Genomic DNA, 13,030 nt, shown 5'->3' with positions numbered 1-13,030 from the left:
TCAGACAGAATTCACATGCCTTGCCTCAGCAAAGAAGAAAAGAAAGATTATATTCATTGCCATCTCTCGATCAGATATTCTTGCTTGCCTTGTAGTCAGGTAGGTAGGTTTCAGCTTCTCAGACAGCACCTCTTGCCGGCTAATATTCCTTGCTGGCGATCCAAGGAAAGGAAAGACATCATCTCAAGTGCCCAAGTTAAGTATCCATCTCAGTGCAAATGAGTACTTAAGATGCCAATGCAAATTTGCAGCTGTGCTAACTATATATACACACGTACCTGAAAAATGGCGTGTGTGCTATCAATCGAAAATTAATATACTACACACACATCAGTTGCATGCAAACAGAGCCAGAGAACAAAATGCGACCTTCCGAGACAGCCCCTGAGTTGCTGATGATGGCTGCTCGGGAGGGCGATTCGGCACGATTGCGTGATCTTCTGGGCAACCACGATGCAACTGCGACTGCAGTTCAGCTCGTTGTGCCCATGCCTGAAGTCATCGTCAACATTGAGGAAAACTCCCTCGCCATCAGCAGGGTGGACTCAATTCTCCATGTGGTTGCAGCTTGTGGAGACACTGCTGAGTTCCTGGAGAGCGCAAGTCTGATCCACAGCAAGGCCAAGCACCTTCTAGGCACCGGCAATAACAAGGGTGACACGCCCTTGCATTGCGCAGCCGGAGCTGGGAGGATCAAAATGCTCTCTCACCTCATCCATCTGGCGATAGCGGATGGGGGTGGTGACGCGAAAGTGAAGGCAGTGCTGAGGAAGCAGAACAACAAAGGCGAGACGGCCCTCCATGAGGTCCTTCGCCTGTCCGACAAGAAGATGGTCAGGGGAATGGTTGAGAAGCTAATGGAGGTCGATGCCGAATTGGCTCGCCTCCCGATTGCTAATGGCACCTCGCCATTGTACCTGGCTGTCTCGCTAGGACACGATGATATTGCGGAGCTGCTGTATTCTAAGGACAAGGCGTTGTCCTACTCTGGACCAGATGGACAAAACGTCTTGCACGTTGCGGTTCTCAGGAGCCAAGGTTTGTATTATTGTTGTACGATTTTCGAGGAGTATTTCTGTTCCGTCATATCATATTGTACGCGTTTTTAAATTTCCAACTAGCATAGTGGCCAGTGCTAATGCGTGGGCAGCATATTTAGTTTATGCAATTATTGTTTAAAACATAACAATCTTGTTTTGAAGCTATACTACTGGAAAGTTCATTTATTAAGAAATGGACTTTACAGTTTCAAGGAAAATTGCTGGTAGCATGTTGTGTGTGTTATGATTGTCGTGATAAAAGTCATAAGATATAACAAAAAAAAGAGTATGCAAACTTTGGAATCTCTTACATTTATTTGTTTTAGTTTTGGGAAATCTTTATTTCAATTGATTTTGTATGCGTAAATTTAATTAGATTTCCAATGGGCTATGCCTTGACACAGCCAAACACGTTTGCCAATGCACAAATTTTACTTCAGATTGAATGAAAGTTGGCACGGGGGCTTGATCATGCCCCAAAGGGTGGCACTGGTGTCTTTAATGTTAAATATCAATAATTATTGCATATTTGAACGAGCATCGATTAGCTAGAAGCATTACAACAAGCATATCACAATTACCTCGAGTGATGGCATATACGGTAATTTATTTATAACATTTTCAAATAATTATAGAATTATAAGCAACATTGATGATAAGTTGATGTATTATTTCACAATGATTCTAGTTTGTCTATTTAGATAAACACACTGCAAAAAAGAATGTCTGTTTACCCTTTTATATATGTTAGGAATATATTGTATTTTATAAAAAAAATCATATTCTAATAATGTAAGATATGTAATACCTGGTCTTTCAATCATTCTCAACTTTGTATTTTGGATTCCATCTAGTTCACAAATAAGTGATATTTTGTCACATAGCTTCATCCAGTCATGTAGAACTCTGAGCACCAATATCATGTAAATTATTTGGACTAGAAACTATCACATATATAGTTTTTTCTTGAAATGCTTTTACAAAGTATTATAATTGTCATAGGTATCAAGCATATATTACAATAAATTTTAGTGCTTGATGCTGGAAATCATGTCAATATCCAAGCGTTTCTTCATTGTGATATGGAGGGAGTAAAACATTTATGTATCAGTTTTTTTCTCCTATAAAGGGTGCTTTTATTAACTCATAATGTAGCATCAATAATGTACAATGCATGATGAGGATACACCCAACCTCTGCATAACTAGGATACAAACAGCCAACACAAGCTCACGCACACTATAGAAATAAAATGCCTACAACATTAAAGTTATATAAGACGGAAACTATGCCTATAGCAGACCACGTATGGAGCCAATCTGTAGAACGGTACATAACATGCAAAGCATATGAAATTTTATCATTAGAAATCATATCTACATAGCCAAGGCAACCATAATATGGAAAATGCTCCCACTCTTATTAGTATATTAAACTTGTTAGGTATGCCATCGAGCCGGTATATATATTGGCAACACTTTGGGCGGATGAAAATTGGATAATACATTGAATGGCTGATCACACAGAACATGGAAAATTGCGATTAGAAGATGTGTTTAATTGTGTCGCCATAAGGACCAAAATGACACTACCCTGCCAATTGCGTCGAGTGAGGTTGTTCTTTGTCAGCACAACCCCTCGGTAAAGGTATCACATGACAATTTTTACTTTTAGTGGTAGTTTTCACTTCCATCTTTTGTTGTTATCCACTGGAGTCTCCGAGTGCGAAAACACCTGGTACTTGTAGTAGGCCGTGAAAGACCAATTTTGATTAAGATTCCAGTGAAACTCGTCCAGGGCCTGGGTCAGGTGGAATAAATTCAAGCAGCCAACCAAATCCTGCTTGAAAGATATATCCGGCCGGGACGAGCTCAGAACTTGCACAAGTGCAACACTCTTATCGTGTGAAACACGCTACAAGGTTGGGTACCGCTCCCAGAGAGTACCATTTTGCAGCCACTTGTCCTCCAAGAAGTGAATCTCAAAGCTTTCCTTGATCAGAAAGGATCCAAAGCAGAAAATATGTTATTGTGTCGTCATCAGCCCTGCCTAGAAATGTGAATCATCAGGTTTGCAATATGCATGCAACAAAAATTTTGGGCCCAAATATAATTTTGCGCAAGAGACTTAGCCAGACCCCTTCCTTGGTAAGATATTTATATGACCATTTCCTAAGTAAGGAATTGCTTTTGAAGTGGAGATCATGTATAACAAGTTCTCCCTGGTCTTCTGGTCGACAAACCTTGCTCCATTTGATTATACTATATATTTTTATTTTTGATGTCAACTTGCCAGAAGAATGTGGATCTGTATTAATCCAGCCTTTGTACGTCCCTATTCGGTAGTACAATTTTTTTTTAATACAGCTTGTCCTCCAACCGAGAGCAACTTGCATTTACAAATACGTAGGCCTTTCTCCAAGTACTCTTCAACGTACTTCTACTCTGCATTAGTGATGCACCGGTAATGATTTGGAATTCCCAGGTGTATAATATGGAATTGGCCTTGCGCACAACCGAACAAATTGGTGTAATGCGAGGCTACCTCACCGGTTCTCCCAAACAGAACTGTTCACTTCTATGGAAATTAATTTTTGAGACCCCACGTCTTCTCAAAAGCTGAAAGCATTTTTTTTGGAATTCTAGCCTTTTCATGGCAATGTTTCGTAAAAAAATAGTGGCATTTGCGTATTGCAGAATATAAATGGACCATCCACAAGACGTGGCACAACCCCTACAACTTGGCCTTCCTGTTTGGCACTCAATGAAAATGGCCAACATGTCTGCAAGAATGTTGAATAATATTGGAGACAATAGATCACCCTGATATAGTCCTTTATTCGTCTAGAAGTAATGGTCATCCCCATCATTGACCTTTATAGGCACATTGACTCCAGCAACCAAATTATCGACCCACACACGCCATTCTCGAAGACGGCCTTCATTCTAAGGGTCTTCTGGAGAAAAAACCATTTGAATTTGTCATAGGCTTTTTCAAAGTTGATTTTGAATATTCCGACGCATATTCTTTCTGTTGCACCTATTGAACGGTCTCAAAAAAGGATGACTACTCCATCCAGGATATTTCTTCTTTTCATGAAAGTCGTTTGAGATGTCCAAACAACATGGTCGGCAACCGCATTGAGCCTACTAGTCGCTACTTTGGCAAAAAATTTGAAGCTCGCACTAAGGAGATAAATGGGTATGTACTGCTGAATCCGTTCAGCCTCCTTACTATTTGCCAAACAAAATATTTCACAATTTTTTTAGCCTGGATAGGTCTAGTTGGCGAGCATGAAGAGAAATAAACATCTCTATAAGATCGGACTTGATGACATCCCATATTTCCTAATAGAACTCTGTGAGAAAGCCATCTAGACCCGGAGGTTTGTTGTGCTCTATTTGGAACACTGCACCTCTTTGCTCCACTTCCGGGAAAGGTGTTGTGCAGATGCCATTTTCTTCTGCCTTAATGTATGGTATATCGTCCGTTTGTGACTTCTCGGCGGCTATATGCCCCTCATTCAGAGTCCCAAATGCAGAATTTTAGTGATTTCTGATAAACTCTTTAAGCTCTTATCCTTTGATCCAGCCATCGTCCTATTGGAGATATTAAATAGACCTTTTCCTGTGATGCCCATTGGCAACTATATGGAAATATGTTGTGTTACTATCACCTTATTGAATGAACTAGGCTTTAGATCTCTGGTACCATTTGATTTCCTCTTCTCATAAGAGTTGTGTTATCTACTAATTAGATTAATCTTTAATCCCAATCTCTCGTGAAGATAGAGCATGATTCTCGGCAGTTTCCTCGATGTCATCAATTGGAGCAACGAGATCTTACTTTTTTTTTCTAAAAGCCAATGATGTATTTGGCCCATCAAGTTAGGAATTATCGTGTGGCATCGATTTTAAAATTCCATCTATGGATCTGTGTTCAACCAACAGGAAGCCTTCGCCAAATGTTCTTGATCAGATGGGCAAAGCCCTATTTAACCATCCCAATTAAAATTTGAATGGGTGGCTTGCAGCCGAGGGATTCATAGAATTAGAGTAGAAAATGGTAAGTGCATGGTCCAAAAGAGACTCGATACGCTCAAGTGGACGCACAATTATGAGTGGGTATTTTAGTTTCTAGGCGGTATCCATGAGCAGATAATCAAGTTTTTCAAATGTCGACATCGGGTGATCACTGGCTCAGGTGAACTGGCGACTTGGCAGACTAGCCTATCCTTGGTCAAAACTGACGACTTGGCATACTTTTTCTTTAATCAATATAACTGGTTGATATTACTCAACTTGTGCTCTTTCATTACACATGTATGGACGTAACAAAATTATGCTTAAACGCATGCAATAGCTATCAGTTTTGGGAATAGTGTATTTAAGCATGCATTGTAGGGTCTGGATCATTGATATTGTGTCCTAGTGTATCTTTTTGGTGACACCTATTTCTTATATGTTTGTCTATTGCCCCTACTGTATTTGTAGGGATGACAAATAAGCTACTACAATGGAACAGGGACCTCAGCAAACAAGGCGACTCACGCAACGGAAGTACGCCTCTACATTTTGCTGCGTCATGTGGTTTCGATCAAGCAGTCATATCGTTGATAAATGCTGACAAATGTTCAGCATATCGGCCTGACAACAAGGGGTCATTTCCTATACACATAGCAAACAAGGCTTGTGTAATTCGTGTGTTGTTGGAGAAGTGCCCCAACTGCGCAGAACTAAGGGACGCCCAGGGTAGAACCTTCCTTCATGTTGTCATCTGTGACAAAAAAGACACTCTATTTCGCTATGTTTTTGGTCTTTTTCGTGCAAGCCATCAGGTGTGGAGGTTTGCATCGATCATGGATAAGCAGGACAATGAAGGCAACACAGGGTTACACCTTGCTGTCCTTGCTGGGAGAGTACGGACTTTACATTGCTTACTATGGAACAAGGAAATCCAGTTGAATTTACCAAATAATGATGGGAAAACTGCATTAGATCTTGCACTGAGCAAGAAACCCACTGGTGTTCATTTTGGGTTGGTACGTAAATCTGTCTTACTAATTATATTCTTAAAAGAATAGAAAGGTCTAATCTTTCATTTAGTATGTCTGAGTTAGAACAGCTTATACTATGGCATTGCTCGTTTGACACTAAATTGGCGCCATAGTGGCTAAATGGTGTTAAATTGGCGTTTAGCATGATACCCCTCCAAACGCTGTAGCACCGAAATATCGGGCTATTTAAAACTATGTTTACAAGTAATTTCAAAGTACATATTATACCCACGTGTTGCTGCGGGAATTGGTTGCAATTATCTCTATGAGGTATGGTTGTATAAAACCTTAGCATTTGGATTAACATTATGAGAACTGAAACTAAAATACATGTACTTTATTGTGTTTTAATGTATGGTTGTAGAATCCTACGACAATATGAGAAATTGGACTAAATACATGTAACTCGTTGTGTTTTATTATTGTATAGTTGTCAAATATTTATTGAAAACCGATTGAATTAAAAATGTTAAAAATTGGTTTATAAACATATGCAAATTCATAATTAAAATTTCAATAAAATCATATAGGTAAAATATATTTGTATATATAAATTACATGTTTAGGGACCTAAAGTATAATTTACCCTTTATATGTCCATAGAAAATGTTAGAAAACCCCAATTTTTGGGTCACAACTAAAAAATACCCTAGTTTTTTTTAGCTAGTTGACATTTTAAGAACTAAACTTATACATTACAAAAGAGGATAGGAGTCCGTTTCTTTTTAGCACCACTACAAAGGAGGTGCATGCACCAGCAGTCAAAACAAACTTATACACACTATGATTTCATTTGGGTTGGATTTTTTTGAAATCATACAACCACTAAACTCATAGTTCAAAGTCGCTAGCCATGAAACATTGGTGTTTTGCGAGTATCATAATAAAATCTATGGGAAATTTATTCTTGATATACTCTGTACCTTGGTTGTTGCAATGATTATTGTTCCTTCATTTTAATGTCGAGTCTCAACTTTTGTCAGGATTCGTGGTATCAGATATACACTCTGCTAGCGGCTGCTGGTGCTAAATATGGTGCTCACCTTAAAGAACACGAGCCTCAACTAAATGAGAAGGAGGAGGCAGACAAGATCAACGGTTACATACCAACCATTGCCATTGTTGCAGCACTCCTGGTAACGGTTTCATTCACATGCGCTTTCTCCGTACCAGGTGGGTACCGAGCCGGTGATGATCAACATAAAGCTGGCACGCCAGTGCTTTCCCAGAACTACTTTTTTTTAGGGTTCATCATGGCCAACAATCTTGCATTGCTTTGCTCTGGCCTTTCCCTTGTCAGCCTCATGTACGCTGGACTGACCACCATCGACCTCAGGATACGTGCGAAAGCATTTATCCTCTCCATCGTGTTCCTCAACAGCTCAGCCCGAAGCCTGACAGCCGCATTTTCAATTGGCATATACGCGGTGTTGGCTCCGGTTGACCGTACATATGTTGTTGTTACAATGGCGTTTAGCACTGTCATGCTGCTTGACATTGGTTGGTTTGTGTACATGGCAACTGCAGCCCAATTGGTGCATTTTAATAGGCTTGGTATGAGAGCATGCTTGCGGTTTGCGTTTACAATGGCAGCCACCCTTATGGTGTCTCTCTGGCCATATGCATTTACTATCATTTTCTTGATATATTCTAGAATCAACGGAGTCCACTAAGCCTTGGTAAAGTGGTCAGTCTTGAAGACAAAATCAATTAATAAAGTTGGTACGTTAATGGTACTTTATTTTGTTCGTAGAATGTTTAGTAATTGTTCTATATACGTGACCTAGTTTTTGTTCCAGACCTAATTTGTAAGGGTCATCTTGTCATACGGAGAGTTTGTAAACTTTAGTACTACATTGTATGACTCTGTTGATGAGTGTTGTCTCATTATTGTGTTCAGCACTAGCATTCTTATCATATACTCCCACCATTCACTTTTGTAAGATGTTCTAACCTTTTCTGAATCGGATGTATATAGATGCGTTTTAGCGTGTTTATTCAATCATTTGAGTATGTACGTACTCCATATTGAAATTTCCAAAAATCTTATAAAACTGAACAGAGGGGGTACTATTTATCTTCCCTATCTTGTAAGATGGAGTAGGTTTTTGGCATTGAAACTGCATGGTTCAGTCTTGGCCGGGTGATGGTTTTGTTATTTCAAACCGGGCTCATCTCAAGCCTCCCTTCTCCATAATCCGCTCATTCAGTTTGTATTGGCAATGCTCTTGGTAGCACGCATGATTAGTCAATATTGCGGAAGTGAATCCCTCAGGCTTAAATATGGAGGGAAAGTGGGTTGCAATCTTTTTATTTTAGCCAGCTAAGTCTTGAACTCAAGACCTCTTGGCTCTTATACCATATAGAATGGTAGGCATAAGCCAGTTCACCCAAATGCTCAAGCCGATGGGAAAGCATGGGCTATGCTTTTATACGTCGACAAATGCTATGATCAACAACACATTTCTCCACTAGCTCTGCAAATATCTTGAGGCACTTGAGGGTTGACAATCCAGAAGTATAGGGGATCGCAACAATTTCTGAGGGTAGAGTATTCAACCCAAATTTATTGATTCGACACATGGGGAGCCAAAGAATATTTGCAAGTATTAGCAGTTGAGTGGTCAATTCAACCATACCTGAAAGACTTAATATCTATATCGAGGTGATTAGTAGCAAATTAGTATGGCAACTTGATAGTAATGGTAACAATAGAAGCAGAAACAATAGCAATTTTGTGGTGATCATAACAGCAGCAACAGCGAAAGTTACTTAGCAAAGGTCAATATATGAAAAACGTAGGCATTGGATCAACGATGGACAATTGCTTTGGATAATATTCATCGTGTAGCAGTTATAACCTAGAGCGATACAGAACTAGATCTAGTTCATCAATGCAATGCAGGCATGTATTTCGTATATAGTCATACATGCTTATGGAAAAGAACTTGCATGACATCTTTTGTCCTACCATCCCATGGGAGCGGGGTCCATAAGGAAACTAAGGGATATTAATGCCTCCATTTAATAGTGAACTCGAACAAAGCATTAGCAGTTAGTGAATACACGAACTCCTCAAACTACGGTAATCGCCGGAAAGAATCTCAATTATTGCCACATTGCGGTATGCGGATAATAACTCGTAATAGGTGCACATAACTTGCAAGATAAGATCAGGAACACACATACATTCATGAAAACATAATAGGTTTATATCTAAAATCATTGCACCCGGGCCCTAGTGATAAGCATTAAGCATAGCAAAGTCATAGCAACATCAATCTCAGAACATATTAGATACTCGGGATCAAGCCCTAACAAAACTACCTCAACTGCTAGGGAAAAGCCTACTTTAGCGCGGGTCTTTGGTGTATCAGTAGCGCGAGCACCCGCGTTACTGATACGGCACTACACCTAAAGTCTGGTAGTAGCACGTTTTGACACGCGCTACTACTGTTCCTACTTAGCAGTAGCGCTTTCTATAGCAGCGCTACTACTAAGTGCTTTAGAAGTAACATTTTCCTGTCCAACGCTAAAGACCGCTACTACTATATTTTCTCATATCTTTTTTTGCTATGTATTTGCGATGTTTTTGTATAGGTTTTACAGAGTATTCTAATCATATTATAAACATGCAATATGCTCATCATATCATACACATAATAGTATCATAATATCATCCAACAAAAATCATGTCATCACATCATAATCACGATATAGCTATACAAGTTACATGACATGTCTCATCATACATAATGTAGTACTTCTTGAGGCGTCGGTTCGTATCCCTCTCTCGCACTAGCGTGAACCTAAACTAACTATTGGCTGTCGCTCGGAAACCGGTACCCCTGGGCCTGACACTCCGGCCACTCGTCGTATACTCCCGGCGTAGCACTTCTTCGACATCAATGATCTATGCACCTTCATCGTCACATGAGTCGATGATATGCAACATATATAGTTGAGCAACAGAAAGAGACAGACTTGGCAAAAATAGAAGCAACATATCATAAGCATAAATAACAAAGTTCATCATACCCAAAATGCCCTAACTAGAGTGATCTTCGCTAGTTGAGGAGGACAGTTTAATTACATCAGAAATGAAGTTTCGCCGTGCATAACTCAAAGTTTCGTCTTACAGAAAGTATGGACTAAACGGACACATTGTCATATATCGCCAATCACTCCAAAATGTCGTGCCATCCCTCCAAGTCAGGGAGATAGTCCCCGAGCGCAGTGAAAGGCTGCAGGTCGAGACGCTGAGCAGCTACGGGTATTCGGACGTCTTCCCGCGACATTTTCCCTTCTTCGTAGAACATCCCTATTTTTTTCGAGGACCTCCTTCATGATGATTTGGGGAAGTTCACGCTGGATGTGATAGAACTCAGCTTGGAGTCGATGATCCGGGATATCTCATAGGTTCTTTGCCCATTGCAGAATATGGGCATCACCGGATCTAGGTGACATGCGAAGGTTGTGCTGATCCCGTCTGTACTCCAGCTTGTGGTGGAGGACATAGAATCCATCACTGAGAGTACCACTCGGTTGCTGGATGTAGCAGAAGTTGGTCTTATGGCTGAAGTCGGCCTTGTGTGTAACAGCCTGATTTTTTGCCTTTACTTTTTCTTTTGTTTTTCTGAGGTTTTTGCCTGAGTTTTCCTTTTCCATTGCTTTGTGGTCTGGCAACTGAAGAAGATGCCCTCTTCTTTGTTTCCAGAGTGGCTTGTCACACCCAAAATCCTTCCCTAGACCTTTCCATTTCCACCTTGGACCAAATCCCAATATTCTTTTTATTGGGAATATTCCTTTTCTATTAAAGGAATTATCCTTTTTGCCCTAGGTTGTGAAGCAACCTATATTTCCATCACTCCTAAAATTCCCAAATAATTCTCATAAATTGTTTGGGTCATATCTTCCTCAAATGTGGCAAAATATTTCATTTGCCATGTTTATCATCACCCTCAAATAATTCATTTCCTATTCTGCCCTAAATGGCATCTTTTCCTGTCCATATCATTGCCACATGCCAAAATTCAACCTCAGTTGCCTAGTAATTATTTAATTATGATTTTCCAAAGTTTCTGTCCAAAAAGAAGCTTTGTGAAGGAGGTACAATCTAGGCATATCCAAATGAGTTGCCATTTTGCATGGTCCTCAATATCATCATATCATAGCCCTCCACCAAAGTTGAGCTCATGCCATGCCTCCGTGTGAGCTCATCTTCAATTCTTAGTTTCTGTCCAAATTTTCAGTTTGTGAAGCAAGTATATTTTATCTTGCTCCACTATGGCTGCAAATTTTTCTAGGCTTTCTATTATCCATATAACCTATCTCCACCCATTTTGGGCATATTTAATCAAGCCATTATTCCTCTAGAATTTTGCAAGTTTCTATCCAGAGGAGATGTTTGTGAAGCAAGTACCATTTTGGCTTGGACAATTGGTATGAGACTTTTTGAGCATCTTCATAGGACTAAATGACCCTGCCTTGCGCAATTTGAGCTCAAGTTGACACTCCATGTGAGTGCATCCTGTTGAACAAGTTTGTGGACCATTTTGGTCAGTTGCAAAGCAACTATATTAAACATTGGTAATCTTCTCCTCAAAATCCCCAGGACTATGGTCCTTCCTAAGTTAATCACCCCAGACAAACTCTTTTGCTCCAACCAAGTTCCTGTTGAACACCAGTGCACGTCCAAGTTTACTGCAGTAAACTTCAGACGCTGATTACCATTTAACCACAGAGTCTTTAACCGAGATACCACCGCAGTTGAAACCGCCCCAGGAAGGACTAACCCCCAGACATCGTTTGGCATAGCTTGTTGCACTGTGTGCACCAGTGCACGCGGTGACCACCGCTTTGGCGTGCAGTGCGCGCGTCCAGAGCGTCTTCTTGCTCGGTCCCCTCCTCTGCTTGGCGTCTCAGCGAGCACGGGCATGTCCAGCATGTTCCCCGTGTCGTCGCCGTCCTCCTAGAGCCATCTCCCCCTCCATAAGCCCTCCGTCAGCGCTCGTCGCTGCGCGCCCACGGGCGAGCTGTAGCCGACCGGCTCTGTTCGCGCCACGGCCTCTTCCGCCTCTTGTTCCCGAGCTCTGCTCGTCCCTGTGCACCTCTGTAGCTCGTCCGCACCTTCCCCGTTGATACGTCCATTTTGCATCATGCTTTTATATCGATATTTATTGCATTATGGGCTGTTATTACATGTTATGTCACAATACTTATGCCTATTCTCTCTTATTTTACAAGGTTTACATAAGGAGGGAGAATGCTGGCAGCTGGAATTCTGGGCTGGAAAAGGAGCAAATATTAGAGACCTATTGTGCACAACTCCAAAAGTCCTAAAACTCCACGAAAGTCATTTTTGGAAATAATAAAAAATATCCAGCAGAAGAAGTTCACCAGAGGGGGGGCCCACCTGTCCACGAGGGTGGGGGGCGCGCCCTACCCCCCAGGGCGCGCCCCCCTACCTCGTGGGGCCCCTGTTGGCTCTCCGATGCCCATCTTCTTCTATATGAGGTCTTTCGATGAGGAAAAAATAAGAAGCAACCTTTCGGGACGAGACTCCGCCGCCACGAGGTGGAACCTTGGCGAAACCAATCTAGGGCTCCGGCAGAGCTTTTTTGCCGGGGACACTTCCCTCCGGGAGGGGGAAATCATCGCCATCGTCATCACCAACGCTCCTCTCACCGGGAGAGGGCAATCTCCATCAACATCTTCACAAGCACCATCTCCTCTCAAAACCCTAGTTCATCTCTTGTAACCAATTCTTGTCTCCAAGTCCGTGATTGGTACTAGTAGGTTGCTACTACTGTTGATTACTCCTTGTAGTTGATGCTAGTTAGTTTATTTTGTGGAAGATCATATGTTCAGATCCTTTATGCATATTAATACCCCTCTGATTATGAACATGAATATGCTTTGTGAGTAGTTACGT

At 41.1% G+C, this 13,030-nt stretch overlaps 1 protein-coding gene across 1 annotated transcript; it reads left to right on the top strand.

Annotated features, from left to right (window-relative positions):
• The first annotated feature begins 273 nt into the window (after nucleotides 1-273).
• LOC125553300 (ankyrin-1-like) lies at nucleotides 274-7,925 on the top strand. Its single transcript, XM_048717114.1, has 3 exons — nucleotides 274-1,038; nucleotides 5,534-6,081; nucleotides 7,080-7,925. Exons 1-3 carry the CDS (start codon nucleotides 339-341, stop codon nucleotides 7,767-7,769), a joined length of 1,938 nt encoding a protein of 645 aa, XP_048573071.1. The 5' UTR covers nucleotides 274-338; the 3' UTR covers nucleotides 7,770-7,925.
• Nucleotides 7,926-13,030: the final 5,105 nt, after the last annotated feature.

The sequence above is a fragment of the Triticum urartu genome, chromosome 4 (assembly GCF_003073215.2).
Source record: "Triticum urartu cultivar G1812 chromosome 4, Tu2.1, whole genome shotgun sequence".
NCBI lineage: Eukaryota > Viridiplantae > Streptophyta > Magnoliopsida > Poales > Poaceae > Triticum > Triticum urartu.
The sequence above is the reverse complement of the archived record's forward strand: the minus strand, read 5'-3'. Positions and strand labels throughout refer to the sequence as shown.

Excerpts from the sequence above, each read along its gene's own strand:
- LOC125553300 (XM_048717114.1), top strand. The coding sequence starts at position 339 with ATGCAAACAGAGCCAGAGAACAAAATGCGACCTTCCGAGACAGCCCCT. Across the intron at positions 1,039-5,533 it reads TGCGGTTCTCAGGAGCCAAG|GGATGACAAATAAGCTACTA; the intron begins GTTTGTATTATT and ends CTGTATTTGTAG. Across the intron at positions 6,082-7,079 it reads CTGGTGTTCATTTTGGGTTG|GATTCGTGGTATCAGATATA; the intron begins GTACGTAAATCT and ends AACTTTTGTCAG.